The sequence below is a fragment of the Eublepharis macularius genome, chromosome 19, assembly GCF_028583425.1.
Source record: "Eublepharis macularius isolate TG4126 chromosome 19, MPM_Emac_v1.0, whole genome shotgun sequence".
Lineage (NCBI taxonomy): Eukaryota > Metazoa > Chordata > Lepidosauria > Squamata > Eublepharidae > Eublepharis > Eublepharis macularius.
Window position 1 is genome coordinate 14,039,544 of NC_072808.1, and position 21,112 is coordinate 14,060,655.

Here is a 21,112-nt window from a genome sequence, read left to right on the forward strand (position 1 = left end):
ACCTATAAGACTAAGAAAATTTGTGATAGGGTATGAGATTTCGTGAGCCACAGCTCACTTCTTCAGATACAACTAGAAAGCTCTTAAGCTGTGACTTAGTAAACAAAAAATTCTGTTTAGGTTATGTTGAATGCCACAGAAACTTTTTATTCAAGGACTAGGTACAGTGTCTAACTACATGAACTCTAACTTACAGGACACATCTCTTAAGCATATGTTTTGGAAATGCCAGCTATTTGATCTTTTGAGGAGGACATTATTACTCATAATAATTTTGTAATAGAATACTCATTGATTTTTGAGGATGTTTATGTACTTTTAAATTGCCTGCTGGTAACCTAGAACTTAATTGGTGGTCAACAAAAATTGACCATGCCATTACCATAGCCCAAAGACCTGCATTACAGAGAAATGCATTACAGACAAAAGACTTGCATTACAGACAAATGCCCACCTCCCATAATTCAGTGGAATGTATGACATATAGACAACAATTGTGGAAGGACTTGTTTTTAGATATTTAGAAACCTTTTATAAATACTTACATGTAAATTTCTCTCTATTGTCATATTTTTATTTCTATTGTATGAAGCTTATTTTAATTTTTCCCCTTTTTCTCTTCTTTTCAAATATGCTTCAGGATTGGACTGCCTTATACATATATATAATCTTAGTGGCTACAGTCTCTAATCAACCAAGAAAACCCAGATGCTATCTTCCCCCTAAAGAGCATAGGAAACAGCAGAGGAAAGACCAAAATGAAATTTTTTCTTTCTTTCTTTCTTTCTTTCTTTCTTTCTTTCTTCTTTCTTTCAGCAGAGGAAAGACCGAAATGAAAGGTTTTTTCTTTCTTTCTACACTATTTAGATAGGAAATTTGTTTCATTTTTGTATTAATTATTATAATTAGGAAACACATTAGTTTGTGTCCTTGAGGCACCTTTTGGCTATTCAGCTGAAGGGCACATTAAATTCCCTCTCTGGATTTTCTTGCAGTGCAATCTTATACTGTTCTGTTCCAAGCAATGCACACACAGTTGGCAACAATTGTCAGTCCAGAAAGCTGTTTTTTGCTTTGTGAACAGGCCCACACGGCTACTTATAGACTTGTCCTGCAAGGCTCTAACAGCTGATCAGTTTTACTCTGTGGTTAGATCCTTTCTGAAAATAAGAGTGGAGATTGACCACAATATATTTTGTTGCTTCTTGTTTATTCTCCAACATATCCAACACATTTTCATCAGACACAATGAACAGGACGTGCTTCTATACAATTTATTGAAGATTTTGAAGCGGAGAAATCCAAAATCTCATCGCAAGAGTGGTGCGCTACTTTCCACCCTTCGTAATCAGAACCACGGGCCTCAGGATTTGCAGCCTGTCGTCCAGCGATTGAGGTTTTTTCCCCTGCAGTATCTCCTCCATTGTCCCCTAAAATACAGAAAGAGAAACAATCTCACAACTGTTCCTTTGACAGCTGCCGGCAAGATGGGATCCTACTGAGAAATTCAGAAAGCCTCTGTGTGAGAATACATTATGTATTCAAATGCATATGCATGTGCTTCTTATTTGTTCTTTGCATTCAGTTAAATGCATTAAACATCGCAATGGGTCACCAGAATGTTGCGGAATGGAATATGTGATTCATAGTTAGCACGAAGCAAGTATGGAGCAGAGTGAGTTACATTTAAAGGTGTGCACTGGAAAAAAATTCCATTTCAGTTCCAGATCCGAGAGTTCCAAATGAACTATGCAATGTTAGTGTTTTGATAACTACAACAACAACATTCAATTTACATGCCACCCTTCAGGACAATTTAACACCCACGCAGAGCAGTTTACAAAGTATGTTATTATTATCCCCACAATAATCGCCCTGTGAGGTGGGTGGGGCTGAGAGAGCTCTGAAAGAGCTGTGACTGATCCAAGGTCACCCAGCTGGCTTCAAGTGGAGGAGCAGGGAATCAAACTCGGTTCTCCAGATTAGAGTCCCATGCTATTAACCACTACACCAAACTGGCTCTTTTCCGGTTGGGTTGTTGCCAGCTCGGATTTAATAACATTTTTTTTCTTTATCATGGGTTTGGGCCCTGTTCTTTACAATGTGGGCTTCCAGGCTCTTTGGGGCAGCTATTTTTGCACTTAATGGCATCAAAATTGCACAGAACACAGTCCACCATCTAAACCATCAAACCACCAAGTTTTTCCTCCGTTACACTACACAAACACACACACACACATATACCACCATCAACAACAACAATGGACCCCGAAGAAAGTGAGTGTCTTTATCCAAAGAAAAGGTTCTCCAAACAGTTTATTATAACATATTTTAAGAGACGCTAACTTTGAATAACATATTAAAAGCCCACTAATGCATGTGTAGTAAAACATTGGTAGTATAAACCAAGATCAGATAAAAATAAAATTAAGTATTACGCTGAATGTTTACTTAAGAAGTTTATATGCCACTTCTCCAGAGGGATGCCTGACTGTTTAAAATTGTCAAAAATAATAAAGTTAAATCTAGTTTCACAGTCTTGATGGAACCAAAAGGTCTTTAACTGCTTCTGAAACATGGAATAGAGATGAGCCACTGCGGGGAAAGAGGATTTTGCAGAGGCAATTAATAAAAGGTCTGGAGGCAATTAATAAAAATCCTTTTCACCCCTGCATTGTTTTGCTATTCCCCTGCCCATGGAAGGTGTGGGGGAAATGGGGAAAGGGGGAAAGGGAATTCAGTCTGGAAAGAAGATCCCTGAACTGATCCCATTGATAAATAAATCGTATGTTGGCCCCAGAAACCTAATTAAAGGATTCCATATTTGGGCCGTTAGCAGAGGCTAATTTATCAGAGGAAGCATGATTACAGGTGGTTGTTAGCTGGTTCTGCCAGCTGGTGTGTGTATGAGAACACGCATGTACGTGCGGGAACGAAAATAACAAAGCATAGACTCTTTTATATTTAGAATAGAAATAAGAGTTCTTTATTGTAGGACCTCCATACTCTGATGGGAAGGGCAGAAAGACAGATCCTAACTACCTGTCTAGTCTAAGGATGGACATGGATGCTAAAACAAATCCTGCATCCATGTTTTCAAGATGGAGGGAGGAGAGAGATGTTGCCTGGAACAATGTCAGGAAGAGTGAAAGGGAGGAACTCAGGAGGAGGAAATTCTGATAACAGCAATCTACATATCAAAGGATAGCCAGAGCAGTAAACACTAAACCGAGTGCCCTGATCTTTCTAACTCTTGGGTTTGTCCCCCTCTGAAACCTGAAGAAAGGGACAGCTCTGAATCCTCCTCTTCCAACACTCATCTCTTAAAACAAAGGTTAGCTGATGCTGCATCATAAAGCTCAAGAAATATTAAGAAGAAATGGACTCACCAGGCGTTCAACCTGCTCGGCTGACGGGCAATTACCTTAACACACTCAATATCATCCTTGATATCATCATCCAAGAAATCTGCGGAAAGATTTTCCAGCAAACAAAGTTGGGTAGTTAGGGTCTGCTGATAAGGGATTATCAACCATCATAAAAGCAACCCTTATCACATCAATGCCACAAATCAGCAAGAGTACGCACACAAATATTCTTGGCAGCTGCCCCACAACAGTGGGTCTGCCTTCCCCTACATTCCATTATGGTCCAAGTTTTCTTCTTGCAGCCACTCTATGATCTTGCCTTTCTGATATTTCTTCACTTTTGTTCCAGTTGTCCAGCAAATAGCGGGCAAAAAATAGCATTAAAAAATTGCCATCAGTCCTCCCTAGGAATCACCTGAAACTCTATGGTGTGATGTCATTTCCTGTTTCTCCATGTAATTAACATCATGCCAATGCCCAATGCCACCCCCCATATTTCTCGCCTCCCTCCATTCCTGCTGGTTCCAGTCACTGGTCTGTTATCTGGAGATCAGTGGTAGGTCCAGGAGATATCAGGTTCCCATGTAGAGGTTAGCAACCCTACTACCCATAAGGCTGTCCTAATGGGTGAGAGGTGCTGGGCTGGCCAAGGGGCACAGGCATGAGGCTCAAACTCTTATATGGGCATTCCCTTTCACAGAAGTTGCACCCACCTCCACCAAAGTAGTGTCTGCCCATTCCCCAAACTCCACCTCTGCCCTGCACATCTCCTGCTTTCCCATCAGCAATAACCTGAAGTCCTGCAAGAAGGTGGAGCTGAACTGCTATGAGCTCCTTGCCAGTTCCCCATATGCAGACAAGTCCTCAGTTTCCAGACTCTGGAGAGAGCTGGATGTGCCCCCCACCCTCCCATCATGGAAGAGAGAATGTTTGCCTCCAGAAAACACGCACAGCTATGTTAACATGGCTATCAACCTCTCCTGTAATTCCTGGGCCAATGTCAGCAAACACTGAAGTGGGACTGCTGCCAGGCCCCAGAGCTTCTCACAGGGCCCACTGTGGCTGACCCCCTCCTATCGGTATGCCTCCCCTACCTGCTTACTTACCAATCACTCATGATCTTGGTTGCAAGAGCAGCCCAGTTCCACCAGAAAACAGCCTATGGGTTATTCACAGCAGTAATGCTCCTGCTGACCACAGAAGAGGCACTCCAGGTGGCCAAATAGGCTGAACTTCCAGCTGCATGGACTACCCAGCATTGTCAGGGAAAGGGTGTGCAAGCAGTCTGGGTAATGGGAGGGTTTATGAGTTGATAAGGGAGGGCAGCAGATGGGTTGGTGGGTGGAAATGAGGAGTTAGTTGTGGGAGGGTAGGAAGGCCAGGTTGCCCACTTTGGTGGGTGACCTCCCCTCGTGACACTGCCATGCCACTTCCAGCTGTTTAATTGGGCGCAACATCACTGCGTTGCGGGATGCTCTAGAAAAATCTAGAGCATCGCACAACACAGTGATGTTTCTTCTGGTTGCATAGCTGGAAGACATATGACATTACAGGACACCATTTGGGTGAGTCTCTGCCCCACTCCAGGGCAACTCCAGCCGAGGAGAACCTCTCGGTACTCTCTGTCTAGGGCACCCCAAAACCTGGAACCAGCCCTGTGTTATGCTCAGGGAAAGAAATACATAAATTTATGGAGATGAACAGAAATCGTCTGGTGACACTGTCAGTGCAGGAGAATGGATAGCTTTTAATATTTCTGGCTGAAATCCTTTATGATCAGTGGTGTAGAACACTACAGGATCTGATAACTCAGATGTGGTGGGATTTAGAGAGAGAGAGACCCCAAAGTAAGGAATAGTCTCAACTAGGAGGGAAAGAGTTAAAAATTGCTGAGAAAGAGGGAAACAAGAAAGGATGTTCTGTGCTAAATCTCCTGCTGCCTCAAGCTTGTTATTTAGGGCAAGAGGAAGGTTCAAGTTAACTTCCTACTAAGTATAGGCTAGCTGGCTATTCTCTTTTTGGCTTTGTTTCTTAGAAACTGTCTCATCTCTCTGCAAGCTGATATCATGCTCATTTCAATTGTGTTGCAATGAAACAAAAAACCTTAAAAGGTGTTTTGGAATGCACTGAATCCTTACCTGAATCTGGCTGATCAAGCCATCAGGATAGAAGCGCGACCTACACACATCCGGTACTCCCTGAGTTTCAAACACTTCACCAGAGTCGCATTCCACAAATTGCCTGCATGCTAAGAACTTGCAATTACAATGCTTGCTTGCAAATTCACCCGAGCTCACTAGCTTCACCTCTCCTTTCAAGCAGCACAGTTAGTTATGTTCAAAATCTAATGCATGGAATACCGGATGTGTGTAGGTTGTGCTTCCATCCACATAAGGACTGAAGATCGGACCCTGTAATGTTGTGGAAAGAATCTACATATCCCCCTGTACATTTATATTTATGAAATAGATATTTAAGTGTTTTATTGGGATTTGGTTCACCATTCCAGAAGCTGGTTGTATTGGAAATTGCGGGAGAGGATTGTATTTCGAGGAGTTAGTGGTACCATAGGTCCATCCATCTTGCCTAAAGAGCCATATTTGGCTCATATATGCCCTTGAATATGTGCCTTATGTTACATTATGTCTTGTTGCTCTGTTTCACTTTCTGCTGATGCAAGCTCTTGCCAGCTGGTGCTGGCTGGGGTAAGCTCTGCCCTTGAGAAGAGTATATCTTGATTAAGGGAGGACCGGGCAATCAGGCCCTGGCTAAGTGCCAGTCGCTTACCCTTATCAGTTAGGCTTAGATCAAGGCCAGCTTGACACCGGCTGCTTCCACACACATTGGATAATCTACTTTCAATACTCTTTAGGGAACATTTGAAACTGATTTTCCATGTGTGGAACAAAAAATCCACTTCCAAAGGATTGCTAAAGTGCATTGAAAGTGCATTATTCAACGTGTGTGGAAATGGCCACTGACAGCATTCCTTAGCCTTGGCCCTCTGATTAGTCCCCTTCCCTCTCGTTAAGACCCTTCTAGGGAGGTTGATGTTGCAGGTGGGCATAAGCCAGCTTTAAGGTATATAAGTCTGAGCAAGGACCCTCTTAGTCGGGATTCGGTAGAGACGAAAGCTGGTAGCATGCTGCACAGTTGTATTTGGCCATAGGAGTCTGCCCGTCGCCATCAGAGAGGACCCCCCTTGTCTTGTGTCTTTATGTAATGACTGTATTTGCTTTGTGTAATAAAGTCTTTTGCTTTCCCCATCAATTGGTTTTAATTGTCCTCAAATCCTAAAAGAACCACTGCCCCTTGGCAGGACACTGGTTTAACAAAACAGTGATTTCTGGGTACATTTTTGGCTCTTTTTTCTGTTTTTCACACCTGTATCCCTGACCTATACATCTGTGAATGTAGAAACTGTTATGCTGAGTATTAGAGCAGAAGCTGGCTGGAGAGAAAGCTGGAGAAAGGAGATGAACAAAGAGGAGATGCCAGATGGGGGATCATGCAGAGAAGAACTATAATGAGAAAGGGAAAGACTTCAGCTCTCCTTCCAAAATCTCACCAATATGATTGGGGAATTTCATAGTTCTTTAGCTAGTATGCCCAATAGTAAGAAGTGACTTACCACCACAGTAAGCATGGCACCCATTTGTTTTCCTGCCCTTCTTAGTGCTGCACCACCAATGGCTGTTTATCTGAAAAAGCCCGTAGTTTCTGCCACCATCGGGGTTACGTCCCCCCAAAGACCTCGTGTTGAACCTGCTTTCATAAAAAGTCAAACAAATCCCTGGAACAAACAAACCAGGAAAGGGATTATAAAGGAGGGTGTATAATTCAGTGAGGAAACCGTGTTCCGTTTTCATGAGCAATTTGAAATTGTTCAAATAATCTGAAATATGAAAGTCCAAGTTGGGAACCCACAAGGTTGTAGGGTTGATTTCCACTGTATCCCATTGCCTACACTATTTTCTCTTTCTCTCCTCCTGGCAGCTCCCATATCTTCTCCCCATTCTCTGCATTCTTCTCTCCTTCCACTAGCCAACCTACTTTTATCTCCCCCCCCCGATCTTCATATTTATTTATTTATTTACTTAACTTTAATGATACTGCTCATTCAGCCTTGAGCAATGTCATACTAAATTCTACAACAAACAAGTAATTTTAAAATGATCCAACGTTTACCGCACTAAAAGTCTTTTAAATTTAATTACATAGTCAAAAAATGTGGCAACAGCCAGTATAACTCCTAAGTCTACGTCTACCAAGAGCTTTTTAACCTTATGTGGTATTGACAACCCTTCCTTATCATAAAAAATAGGAGTAATCTGCACTTTCCTAATAATACAAAATATATTGCTCCGAAGTTTCTATTAGAGATGGGCACGAACTGAAATACGAACCAAAGTTCGTCTCGAACCAGGCCAGTTCGTGGTTTGCGAACCAGCAGTTCATCAGTGCCCATTTCTGATGAATCATCACGAACTTTAGGTTGGATCGTTTGGTTCATTTTTCAGTTCATCACTGCAGACAGCCTGGTGCCAATCAATCAGTTTCCTAGGCAACAGTGGGGATGGGCTTTCTGCAGACCTTCTGCTGCCCTGGAAGTGACATTTTCATGCACCAAACGAACCAGTTCGTGAACCAGGACAAGTTCGTGAAAGTTCATGGTTCATGAAACGTGATGAACCATGAACCACACACATCGGTATTTTCCCGGTTCGTGTTCATCTCTAGTTTCTATATGTCAAGTAGCAATCGCAAAGTCTGTAAGAATATTAAATTCTTTGCATTCAACCTTGCATTACTTGAGAAGAAATAGAGTTTAGTCTTGCAAGCATAAATGTCCCCCTATATCTTGGAATGGTTAAAAAAATCTAAGTATCGTAAAAGCACCTTTGTTTTGTAATCACTCTGTGTTAATACAATAAATTGCTGAATGTAACACTGCTTTATTCCCCCTGCCTTGAATTTTATGAATAGTGATAAGCAGTGGAATTGGCTGTCTAAGGATGTGCTGGGTTCCTTCTCATTGGGAATCTTCAAGGACCAGCTGTAGGAACACTTGTCGGGGATGCATTAGGCTGTTCTTGCACTGGCTAGGGGGTTGGACTAGATGGTCTTCCAATTCTATAATTCTATGATCAAGTAATTCTAAAATTGTCATATGTGCAACATTTCTATGGCTACAAAAAAGATAAGCACTTGAAAAATGGAAATATCTACCTCCTACCTTATGGGAAGTTGTGATTTCCTTTTTAGTGGCAGATGTTGTTCGGACTCACTACTTTTAGCATAAGCAGAGTATGGTGGCACTTTACAGAATAACAAGTGTTTTTTTAAAAAAATTAACATAAACATTCAACGGATAATTTAGAGTTCATCAGAGCTATCCATGATTATTGGGCAGGAAGGGGGGTTGTATACAGGCTTTATCATACCATAGGTTAAACTTGCCTATGGGAGCTCTGATTCTTGAAAGCTAATATCTTGGAAATCTAGTTAGTCTTTCAGTTAGTCTGCCCCACGGCGCAGAGTGGTTAAGCTGCAGTACTGCTGCCCAAGCTCTGTTCATGACCTGAGTTTGATCCTGGCAGAAGCCGGGTTCAAATAGCCGGCTCAAGGTTGACTCAGCCTTCCTTCCTTCCGAGGTCAGTAAAATGAATACCCAGTTTCCTCGGAGTAAAGTGTAGATGACTGGGGAAGGCAATAGCAAACCACCCCATAACAAAAAGTCTGCCAAGAAAACATCGTGATGCCACGTCCCCCCCCCCCCACAGGTCAGTAATGACTCAGTGCTTGCACAGGGGACTACCTTTACCTACCTTTAAGATGCTACTGGACTCAAATCTTGCTTTTCTATTACAGACCAACATGGCTGCCAACCTGAAACTATAGTAATACAGTGCCTTTTTTTCTCACAGTGATTGACTTTGAGTGTCGGGGCTGATCAGGGTAATGATCTATGACCTTTTGCAATCACTGTTGAAAAAAGAGTCATCATGTCATACTGTCTTTAGAAAGCATTTGCAAAGAACATAATATACATGCTGCAAAAATACAAAGCAGAATTGGAGGAGAGCATTGGACATTGCAAGGGAGAAGAAAGAAAAAGCGAACTCACAATCCCCTATGGTGCTTCCATAATATCCTTCCATGCCTGCTTTTTGCAGAAGCCCCATTAGTTCACATCTCTGAAACACTTTGGCTTCATTTACTGAGACAAGAAAGAACAAGAGGGCCACAAGACCCTGAGAGCGCATGACTTGCAGCTCTTCAGAGGATTAAATGAGCTTTACCCAAGTCTCCATTGGCTTTTATACCCAGACCTCTGGAATGGAAATAATATTCACATGGTGTTTAATTTCCTGGGACTATTTCAGGTACTAATTTCACTGTCACTTTCTGCTTTATGGGGAAAGAGGTAACTAGAACCAAACGAATAACAGGGGGAAATAGCCATTTCACTGGAAGAGAGAAAATGTGTTTGAATGAATCAGATCAGTAGTTTTTATACTAACTTAAGGGTTATAGTGCCTTTAACTCTTGAAGGGAATATTTTTTATGGGGCCCTCCCACATGCAATAATGGTTTTTCCTGACTTTCTTGCACGTTGCCGAGGTTTCAGGGGTGGTCTAGACATACCTGTCAGGGTCCAGAGCTCTGATTCCTCCTCACTGTCAGTCCTTGGCAAATAAATCCACAAGTTCTCCACAGCAATCACACAGGTGGTTTGGTTGAATTAACTTTTATTAGAGATCTATCAGGTTCAAGGTGCTCAGACAGTGGAATTGACAGAAGCGACGTGTTAAGTGAAAGCATGGTTAGATATAGTGTAACGCCCCACCCCCAGGTCAGAAGCTGGTTGAAATTCTGGTGCGAACGCCAGAGACAAAAAATATCAGAGTTTAGGCTACGTCTACAGAGTAAGCATGAAATCATCCCTGTTCCCAGGAGGAGCCTCATTTGTGTTAGGTGCAGCCAGTCTCAAGGCCACTTGCTTCAAAAACGAAAGTCTTCTGCTTCGCCGGGAGAGTATTTAACTTCAGAGCAGATATAAAACACTGAACTTCCAAATGACAGGCATAGTGTCAGAGGATTAATGGTCATACACAGGGATCATTTCGTAGAAAAAGAGCTGCAGGAACTCATTAGCATAACTCATTAGCATAACTCATTTGCATATGCCACGCCCCCTGGTGGCACCAGAAGTGTTCCATTAGCATAACTGATTTGCATATGCCACACCCCTTGACATCACCTATCCGAGCTGTTTTGGATGCAATCCTGGCCATTCAGGGCCAAAATTGGGCCCAAAATGGCGAAAAGGGGCTGAAAATGGCTGAAAAGGGGCCCAGAATTGTCAGGAATGGGCTGCTGCTGAGCGGGAGAGTGATCCACCACCTGTCAGAGGCCCAATCCTGGCCATTTGGGGCCTGAATTGAGCTGTTTCGGCCGCCATCCAGACTGAAATGGGCCCAAAATGGCCAAAAATCAGGTGGGTGGGGCTGCCTGACATGTTCCCCCTCAAAATGAACCCTGGTCATACACAACATACTCATGGCATGTATTGCAGATACATGATACTCACCATGGAAAGAAGTAGAGGAGGCGGTGGCAGAAGTCTTAGCACCACCCCAAAAGGAACATCCAAGATCCCCCAGGCATCCTTTGAGGTCCAGGAGGACACCCAAGAAACTAAATCAGCTCTCTTGTCCTAGGATAAAGCCTTGCCAACACCTTCAACCCCATCACTCAGGGGACTGTACAATTGATTCCTTTCGAGGCACCCATAGTCCACCTGCAATAATTGTACTTCTACCTGGAACACAGAATCACAGAGTTGAAAGGGGCCATACAGACCTTCTAGTCCAACCCCCTGCCCGATGCAGGATGAGCCTAAAGCATCCCTGACAAAGATTCATCCAGCCTCTTCTTGAAAACTGCCCATGAAGGGGAGCTCACCACCTCCCTAGGCAGCTGATTCCACCCTTGAGCTACTCTGACCGTGAAAAAGTTTTTCCTAATATCCAGCCAATACCTTTCTGCATGTCATTTAAACCCATTGCTTCGAGTCCTGTCCTCTGCTGCCAACTGGAACAGCTCCTTGCCCTCCTCCAAATGACAGCCTTTCAAATATTTAAAGAGACCAATCATGTCCCCCCTTAATCTCTTCTCCAAACTAAACCCTAACGTGCAGCCCTTCATAACTTTCTTGATAAGAACCAGGGTTGGAAACTACCATCTACCACCCCCACCGAGTACACCAGTTATGTTTGTGCAGAAAAAAAATGCAGGGAATTATAGTTCTGCAGGGATCACTGGGCCCTTAATAAAACTGCCATTTGCAATGAATACCTACTTCTCCCAGAATTATTTGCACACTTTCCCCTTCCCAGTTCCACTTCCCTGGTATTTGCACCTTTCCCCCTCTCCTGGAGCATGCAGTGTGGTGGCCCTGATTGGAGTCATGCCCACCCTGGACCAGTCGGTACCCTTCCCCCTGACCAATATACCTTGCTGCATGACAGTGGCCTGTGCCTTTAAAAGAGGCATGTGGGTGGCGGATACTATTCTGTCCTGGGGGAGGGGGATGTGTCCTGTGCTGCACTGCATTCCTACAGCCACTGATTGGTCTTTTTCTTTTCTTGTCCATCATGGGGGTCCAGTAGAGATGGGCATGAACCAGGAAAAAAACGAACCGTGAGGTTCGTGGTTCATCATCATCAAATCACGAACTTTCACAAACTTGCCCCAGTTCATGAACCAGTTGTTTGGTTCATGAAAACGTCACTTCCGGGGCTACAGAAAGCCCATCCCCCCCCCCGGTTGCCTAGGAAACTGATTGATTGGCATTAGGCTGTCTGCAGTGACGAACTGAAAAATGAACCAAATGAACCATCCTAAAAGTTCATGGTGGTTCATCAGAAACGGGCTGTGACGAACCACTGGTTCGCGAACCACGAACTGGCCCAGTTTGTGACGAATTTTGGTTCTTATTTTGGTTCGTGCCTGCCACTACAGCCCCGAAATAAATTTTTGGCTAAGACATTAGAGAGCCTATATTTCTTTTCCGATTCTGACAGACTAGAATTTATACTGTCAGATGTGGATTCCCTTGTTTCCAACAGGATGGCACTTTTTGCTTTAGCCACTAGGAAAATTATAGTAAATGTGGTTCTTAAGAAAGCAGCTAGGTGAAATGAAATGTAATCTTTAAGTCTGAATGTGAACTTCTAGAGATGGATGTAGTTTCAGAAATTTTAAAATTCTAGAGCTGTAAATATGTTTTTAACTTATAAAGGCCTATGGCCACATGCAATAAAATTTGTCTGTCTATCCCTGCAATCATACCCGTGTGACATTTTGGGCTATGACAGTAAGATTGTGATGGATGTTGGTGCACCTGCAGCCTGTCTGCCCCCCCTTAGGGTATTTCAGCCACCTCTCTGCCTCTACTGAAACTGTTTAGGGAGTGGACTAGCAGTGCTGTAATTACAAGGGCCCCCGGACACCTTAGCTCCAAGGTCCCTCAGGATTGCTCCATTAATGATTTTTTTAAAATAACCACAAGAAGAAGAAATGCGTATCTGGCATTTAATTTTTCCATACTATAGTGCAGTACTGTATGAAGGATATTTTTTAAAATAATTGAACAGTGGTAAGCTGCAGTACTGCAATCCAAGCTCTGCTCATGACCTGAGTTCGATCCTGGTGGAAGCCGGGTTCGGGTAGCCGGCTCGAGGTTGACTCAGTCTTCCATCCTTCCAAGGTTGGTAAAATGAGTACCCAGTTTTCAGGGGGTAAAGTGTAGATGACTGGGGAAGGCAATGGCAAACCACCCCCATAACAAAAATGTCCCCCCATGGGTCAATAATGACTCGGTACTTGCACAGGGGACTACCTTTACCTACCCGGATGAGTACATGATTATAACTGTGAGGATCAGTCTTGTCTATTCTGACTGGCACTGGCTCTCTAAGGATTCAGGCAGAGATCTTGCACATTTGGTGCTACCTGACCATCTTGACTTGAGATGCCAAAGATTAAATCTGGGACCTTCTGCATGGCAAATTATAAACTTGTCCTGGCAGGCTCTGATAGTTCATCAAATTTTACTTTATGAATAGATCCTGTCAAGATCGACAATGTCTTCTCTTTCTTCTTGTTTAATACCCCATGTACCCAACACACATTCATCAAACACCAAGAATTGGATGTGCTTCTATACAATTTATTGAAGTTCTTGAAGTGGAGATATGCAAGATCGGTGCTCTACATTCTTATTCAGGATCACGGGACTCAAGATTCGCAGTCTTTAATCCAGCGACTGAGGTTTTTTCCCCTGCAGTTTCTCTTCCACTTTGGCCTAAAGTCAGAAAGAAAGAAAATATACAATCACATGACTGTTCCCTTTGATGGCTGCAGGAAAATGGGACCCTACTGAGAAATTCAGGAAGGCTTTGTGTGAGACCTCAGTTACTCTTTCATCCGTGATGACGGCCATTCAGTTACCACAACTAAGCCAGAAAGTTGTTATCAAATATGTCCTACCGTTTGGTCTCCTGTCTTTCATTTACTTTCATTTTGTCAAACAGAGAAAATTTGTTTAAAGTGTTATTGGGTTTTTTTTCCTTCAAATCTCTTTTGGTGCTCATCAGATAGAAAAGCAGGATTAAAATATGTGAAACAAACAAACAAATATCTAAATCAACAGTGGCTGATTCCGCACACGTTGGATAATGCACTTTCAATGCACTTTATCAATCGTTTGAGGTGGATTTTTTGTTCCACACACACAAAAATCCATTCCAAATGATCTATAAAGAGGATTGGAAGTGCATTATCCAACGTGTGCGGAATCACTGTATGTTCCTCTACACTGAGTATCAATGCTGGTAGTCAATATGGAGGTTCAGCTCCTACTTTCATGTTTCCCCATTAACCAGGCAAAGCAGAGAATTCCCCAACCCCAAACTCAGCCTCCAACCCTCAAAAAACTGAGTAGTAGGAGAAAAATATGGCCTGCATAGTGGTGCTCTAGGATTTTCCCCTAGTGTCTATGGTCTTTACCATAAAGATATGGGGAAATTTCTAAAGAACCAACCAGAAGTAACATCATGTACTTTCTGAACTCCAGCCTACCCAGGCGCACACACACACACACACACACCGCCTAATCCCCTGTCATATGCCTTGGCCAGGTATATAGAAGTTGCCAGTTAAGGCCAGGGTTCTAGTAAGAATAGCCAAGCTTTGGTTCAGTGTCGTGTTTTCAGGCTCTGGCCTAACCTGAGATGTGCCAGCTAAGCTGATCGATAACACCTGCAAATAGGGTTGCCAGGTCCAGGTTGGGAAATTCATGGAGGTTTTGAGGGTGGAGCCTGGAAAGAGTGGAGTTTAGAGAAGGGAAGGGCCTCAATGGGGTATAATACCACAGAGTCTACCCTCCAAAGCAGCCATTTCTCCAGGGGAACTGATCTCTGTGGCCTGGAGATCAGTTGCAATTCTGGGAGATCTCCAGCCACCACCTGGAGGTTGGCGACCCTACCTGCAAGTAGTCTATGAGTTCCCCAGTGATTCGACCTTGGGAGACGGTCTGAGGGCCAAGCTACACATGACGAATGACACTTGAATGGCAAGTGTATTTCTCCCTGTTCACTTGCCCTCCACTCAATCCACTTGCTGTTCAAGTGTCATTCGTCATGTGTAGCCTGGCCCTCAGAGAGTCTCTGTCTGTCCTCCCTAGATGTTCTCACAGCAGTAACGCTCATTAGCAGCTTGGCCCTGATTGGCTCTTGCGTTGCCGGGCAAAGCACTGAGTTCTAGAAAAGATGGCTTCTCAGTAAACCCAGACACCTTTCTTTCTTTCCATCTCTGCTTGCCTCTATGCCAGACCAACTAGGCATGGAGAGGGCCTGTATTCTACCAGATGGGTAAGATGAACAACTAGTGAATGCCAGACAGAAGTGCTTGAAGGTAGTAAGCTCTTAAGTTTTTAGATAGACAGGCAGATTTTTAGATAGCAACAGTAGGGTTTCGGGTTTTTATGTCTGCTACCTGTGTGTGAGTGTTTTATGCTTTGCAAAACTCCTTAAAACTAATAAATTATACTTTTAATTAAGCTGAGTCTGGAATTCATGACTTGAAAGTGGGTACATCCCAGAATGAACCTGGAGATCGGAAAGCCAAGACCTTGGGAAGGTTGCAGCTCCAACCCATTTCCATTCCTCGCTGCCCTCTGGTTGTGATCCCACACAGTTTTAGACTGATGAGGTGAAATTGACAGAGCCTTCGGGGAGGCAAAGATGAAATTAACAAATCCCTTGAGGAGCAATCTCTGCCGGCTCTGCCTTTTTGAACTATGCTTCCCAGCTACCATCGTGTCTCCCTACACTTGACAAACATGGCAAGGCATCTCGTGTCAAGAGACTCTCTGTCTTGATAGAACCAAAAGGTCTTCAACCACTTCTGAAACATGGAATGAGCCATTGCAGGGGGAAGAGGATTCCTCAGCGCCGGGGGCAATAAAAGTCCTTTTCGTCCCTGCATTGTTTGGCTATTCCTCTGCCCATGCTTTGATTAGCCTGAAAGGGGTGGAGATGGGGAAAGGGAACTCAGTCTGGAAACAATATCCCCGAACTGATCCCATTCCCTTTAAAACAAAGCTTAGCTGAAGGTGAATCACACAGAACACAAGAGATGCTAAGAAGAAATGGACTCACCAGCCCTCCATTCTCACCGGTTTACGGGCAATTCTCTTCACACATGCAATATCATCGCCAATGTCATCGTCCATGAAATCTGCAGAAAGATTGGCCATAAAACAAAGGAGGTTATTATGGACTTCTGATAAGGGATTCTCAACCATAATAGAAGCAGTCCTTATCACATTAATGCCAGAAGTCAGCAAGAGTATGCACACAAGCATTCTCAACAGTTGCCCCCAAAAGTGGGCCCGCTTTCTCCTACATGGCCCTTATGGTCCAAGTTTGAATATTTGTCAGGAATGGGGAATAACTTTCTTCTCACAGCCACCCTGTCAGGGCTCATTTTGAGGGGGAATGCACAGGGACGTAGTTCCGGTAGTTCTCCAAAGAGGTCACATGTCAGGTGGCCACGCCCACCTGATTTTTGCCCATTTTGGGCCCGTTTTGGCCTGGATTGGGCTCAAAATGGCCAGGATCAGGCCTAAAACAGCCAGGATTGGTCCCAAAACAGCCAGGATCAGGCCTCTGACGGGTGGTGTATCACTCTCTCTCTCTCAGCAGCGGCCCAATTCTGACCATTTGGGGCCCCTTTTCAGCGATTTTCAGCCCCTTTTTGCCATTTTGGGCCCAATTTCGGCCCTGAATGGGCAGGATTGGGTCCAAAGCAGCCCGGATAGGTGATGTCAGGGGGTGTGGCATGTGCGAACCAGTTATGCTAATGACACACTTCCGGCAATGTCAAGGGGTGTGGCATATGCTAATGAGTTATGCTAATGAGTTCCTGCAGCTCTTTTTCTACAAAATGTCCCCTGCACCCTGTTATTATCTTGCCTTTCCAATATCTCTTCGATTTTGCGCCAATTGTTCTGCAAACAGCAGGAGAAAATTTACATTAAAAAAAACAAAGACTCTGATATTTACATCCTTCACTACTGTAAACGTGCCTAACAAGCAAATGCTAACTTAAGTGGAATAACCCCCTGCATATGACCTGATGATTTCTCAATGAATGATCTGGCTTAGATAGTCCCCATTGGATCAGGCGTTAAAACAAAGGGGTTTAGAGAGGTTCCTTGTCCCCAATAAGTTCTCTGTGCACCAATTATCTAGGGTTCAAGACCCCATTACCACTAGACCCTGGTGATAAGTAAATCGTTATGTAGGTCTCAGAAACCTAATTAAAGGATTCTATGTTTGGGCCATTAGCAGAGTCTATCGTTTGGCATAGGAAGCGTGATTATAGGTGGTTGTGAGCTGGTTCTGCTGGCTGGTGTGTGAGCAGGAATGAAAATAATAAAAGCATACACTTGGTTTATATTTAGAAAATAAATTAGAGTTCTTTACTGCAGGAACTCCATACTCAGATCAGAAAGGAGGAAACAGAGCCAGAGGCAGGGCAAAGGCTTTGCTATACACTGGAGCTGTGTGAAGGGGTTGTGAAATGCCAGAAGAGAAACTTCAGCCCATTATAACCGGCTCTGGAAGGCAGCTCCAGCCCACTTCCATTCCTCATTGCCTTCTGGTTATAATCTCACACAGTTTTAGACGGGAGAGGTGAAATTGACAGAGCCTTATGGGAGGTGAAGATGAAATTAACAAACCCTCTGAGGAGCAATCTCCACCAGCTGTCTTTTTAAACTACGCTTCCCAGCTAACATTGCGTCTCCTTACACTTGACCAACATACATCGAGGTGTCTTGTGTAGAGAGACTCTATGATACTGTCGGTGTAGGCAATTTAGCTATGAAGCACTTCCTTCAGATGGCCAAGGATTGCGTTTTCACATCCTTATTTGCACAGAAAGTTATAGATCTCTGGATCAGAATGCCAAAACTGATTTTCCAGGTGGAGTCAGAATGCATGAACAGATTTCCTGGTAGAGTTTCATTTGACCAAACACATCTTTAACATCTTTTTACATGATTTTTTTTTTTTGCCTGGCTAGCAAAGGTCCCCTTTCTAAACATGGCTTAACAGTGAGTAAAGCACAAACTGCTTTTGGGATTGGAATGGCCCCAAGAACTAGTTGCTTCCTCCACCTATCCCAGTTCTGAAGAGTCGCGTGCATGCAAGTGTGAGCAGGACTTGGCCACCTTGTGACTTTTTCATTCGTGTGACTGCACTGATGGGGACACTGGGGACTATAAACTGTTCAAGCTGAATGGACAGTTTATCTATATGGATGTTTTCCAGGCTGTCTCCAAAACTTAGTTGTATGAGCTCAAACAGGATTAGGAGAAGAGATCCCCCCCCCAACTATATTTGAGAAGAGCTGCAAAAGGAGGTTGAGATGTCGCAAAAGGGCAAAAAAGCAAAAAAGGCTGGGCTAGCCGTAGTTTCTTCCAAGAGCCTGAACAGCAGGGCTTTTTTCAGTGGGAACACGGTGGAACAGAGTTCGGGCACCTCTTGAAAATGGTCACATGGCCGGTGGCCCCGCCCCCTGATCTCCAGACAGAGGGGAGTTGAGATTGCCGTCCGTGCCTTGATCAAGTGGAGAGCAAGTGAATGGCAAGTGAACAGGGAGGAATATACGTGAAGGCCAAGCTACAAGTGACGAATGACACTTGAATGGCAAGTGTATTTCTCCCTGTTCACTTGCCCTCCACTCGATCCACTTGCCATTCAAGTGTCATTCGTCAGTTGTAGCTTGGCCCTGAGTCTGTTCACTTGTCAGGCAAGTGTCATTCGTCACTTGTAGCTTGGCTCTGATTTCCTGAATAAAAGTCTTTAACCAAGGACCGGTGTCTTGCTGAAATGTTCCAGGGATCTACCTGGAATGAGTTGCTGATACATTTTTAGCAATATGCCTGATCTAGAATATAGTTGCAACTGTGGTGAGCACAGTTTGGGATCATGGCTGGAGAGGAAACTGGGGAAAGGAGATAAGTGAAAAGGAGGTGCCAGATGAGGAATTATGTAGGGGAAGAGAACTGTAACAATAGCAATAACAATAATAATAACTGCGCTTATATACCGCTCTTCTAGACAGATTAGTGGCCCACCCAGAGTGATGAATAGTGTTATTATTATCCCCACAATGCAACTGGGGAGCTGGGGCTGAGAGGAGTGGCTTGCCCAAGGCCACCTATTGAGCTCATGGCAGTAGTGGGATTCGAACCAGCAGAGTGCTGATTTGCATCCAAGCTCACAAGGGGACAGAATTTTGTTCTCCTTCGAAAACACCACCAACATGCTCGGGGAATTTCACAGACCTTCCACTAGTTAGTCCAACAGTAACCAGTAACTTACCACCACAGTAATTTTCGCACCCCAAAAATGGTTTGCCCTTCTTAATGGCACACCACCAACGGCTGTTTATCTGAAAAAGCCCGTAGTTTCTGCCGCCATCGGGGTTGGGACCCCCTAAAGACTTGGTGTTGAAATTGCTTTCATAAAAGGTTAAACAGATCCCTGGAACAGACAAAGCAGGAACTGGATTATAACGGGAAGTGTAATTTAGTGTGGAAACTGTGTTTCGTTTTCATAAACAATGTGACATTGTTCAAATAATCTGAAATATAAAAGTCCAAGTTGGGAACCCACAAGAGTTTTTTTGGGAGGGGGGGTCACTTCATTTCCTCCGCTTTCTGATTACTCACACTATTTGTTCTTTCCCTCCTCCTGGCAGCGACCATATCCTCTCCCTATTCCCTGCTTTCTTCTCCCCTTGCCACTCACCAACCAACCTACGTACCTTTTATCTGCCCCCCATCTTCAGATTTATTATGTCTTTACTTCATTTATACCCTACCTGCCTCCCCAACACAGACCCAAAGACATTTGCCTCATTCTCCTCTTCTCCACTTTATCCTCACAACAACCCTGCAAAGTAGGTTAAGCTGAAAGTGTGTAACTATGACTGGTCCAAGGTAACCCAGCAAGTTTCCACGGCAGAGAGGTAATTTGAACCTGGGTCTCCTAGTTCCTAGTCTGAAACTCTCATTGGTTCATAGCACTAGCTCTTGGTTTTCCTGCCTGTCCCTCTGGAAAAATCCAATGAAATAGCAGTAGCATCCATCAGCCAACAGACCTTTATCTGCTCTGGTGCCACTGCACAACTGGGCCTGACCCAGTGCCAGCACGGGCCTCCACAAAACCAACACAGCTACCAACCTGAAACTAATAATAATAATAATAATAATAATAATAATAATAATAATAATAATAATAATAATATAATTATAATAATAATAGATTTATATACCACCCTTCAGGACAACTTAATGCCCACTCAGAGCAGTTTACAAAGTATGCTATTATTATCCCCACAACAAAACACCCTGTGAGGTGGGTGGGGCTGAGAGAGCTCTGAGAGAGCTGTGACTAGCCCAAGGTCACCCAGCTGGTTTCAATTGGAGGAGTGGGGAATCAAACCTGGCTCTCCAGATTAGAGTCCCGAGCTCTTAACCACTACACCGAACTGGCTCTTGTAAACAGAAGTGCATTATGATAGCATTACAGTTACTCTTTTCTCACAATGTTTAAGTATGAGTGTCAGGGCGGATCTGATCGTAATGAGATACAAACTTTTGCAATCAGTGTTGAAAAGAGTTATCATTGCCTTTAGAAAGCATTTGGAAAGTACATATATACAGGCTGTAAAAATACAAAGCAGAATTGTAAGAGAGCTCAGAAAATTGCAAGGGAGAAGGAAGAAAAAGCAAACTCACAATCCCCTAAGGTGATTCCAGAATATCTATCCATGCCCGCTTTTTTCAGAAGCTTAGCTAGCTCGCACCTCTGAAACACTTTGGCTTCATTTACTGAGATAAGTAAGAACAGTAGGGCTACGAGACCCTGATAATTCATGTCTGCAACTTTGGAAAATTAAACAAAGCTTTGCCCAGGTCCCCATTGGTTTTTATACTCAGATTTCTGGAATGGAAATGATATTGACATGCTGATTAATTTCCCTGGACTATTTCAGGTACTAATTTCACTGCCGTTTTCTGCTTTATGGGGAAAGAGGCAACCGAACGAATATCAGGGCAAAAATAGCCGTTTGACTGAAAGACAGAAAACGTGTTTGAA

At 43.6% G+C, this 21,112-nt stretch overlaps 2 protein-coding genes across 2 annotated transcripts; both read right to left on the bottom strand.

Annotated features, from left to right (window-relative positions):
- Nucleotides 1–3,385: 3,385 nt before the first annotated feature.
- Nucleotides 3,386–9,634, bottom strand: LOC129346571 (lysozyme C, milk isozyme-like). Its single transcript, XM_055003911.1, has 3 exons — nt 9,496–9,634; nt 7,000–7,161; nt 3,386–3,468 (listed from the first exon to the last, which is right to left on the bottom strand). Exons 1-3 carry the CDS (start codon nt 9,632–9,634, stop codon nt 3,386–3,388), a joined length of 384 nt encoding a protein of 127 aa, XP_054859886.1.
- Nucleotides 9,635–15,930: 6,296 nt separating this feature from the next.
- LOC129346497 (lysozyme C, milk isozyme-like) lies at nt 15,931–20,890 on the bottom strand. The gene is made up of 4 exons (XM_055003843.1): nt 20,752–20,890; nt 19,331–19,492; nt 16,097–16,175; nt 15,931–15,958 (listed from the first exon to the last, which is right to left on the bottom strand). The coding sequence occupies exons 1-4, from the start codon at nt 20,888–20,890 to the stop codon at nt 15,931–15,933; spliced, it is 408 nt and encodes a 135-aa protein (XP_054859818.1).
- Nucleotides 20,891–21,112: the final 222 nt, after the last annotated feature.

Excerpts from the sequence above, each read along its gene's own strand:
- LOC129346571 (XM_055003911.1), bottom strand. The coding sequence starts at position 9,634 with ATGCGCTCTCAGGGTCTTGTGGCCCTCTTGTTCTTTCTTGTCTCAGTA. Across the intron at positions 7,162-9,495 it reads TGGAAGCACCATAGGGGATT|GGATTTGTTTGACTTTTTAT; the intron begins GTGAGTTCGCTT and ends TGTTTGTTCCAG. Across the intron at positions 3,469-6,999 it reads GTGCCATGCTTACTGTGGTG|ATTTCTTGGATGATGATATC; the intron begins GTAAGTCACTTC and ends ATCTTTCCGCAG.
- LOC129346497 (XM_055003843.1), bottom strand. The coding sequence starts at position 20,890 with ATGAATTATCAGGGTCTCGTAGCCCTACTGTTCTTACTTATCTCAGTA. Across the intron at positions 19,493-20,751 it reads TGGAATCACCTTAGGGGATT|GGATCTGTTTAACCTTTTAT; the intron begins GTGAGTTTGCTT and ends TGTCTGTTCCAG. Across the intron at positions 15,959-16,096 it reads CCGGTGAGAATGGAGGGCTG|GCTAATCAAAGCATGGGCAG; the intron begins GTGAGTCCATTT and ends CACCCCTTTCAG.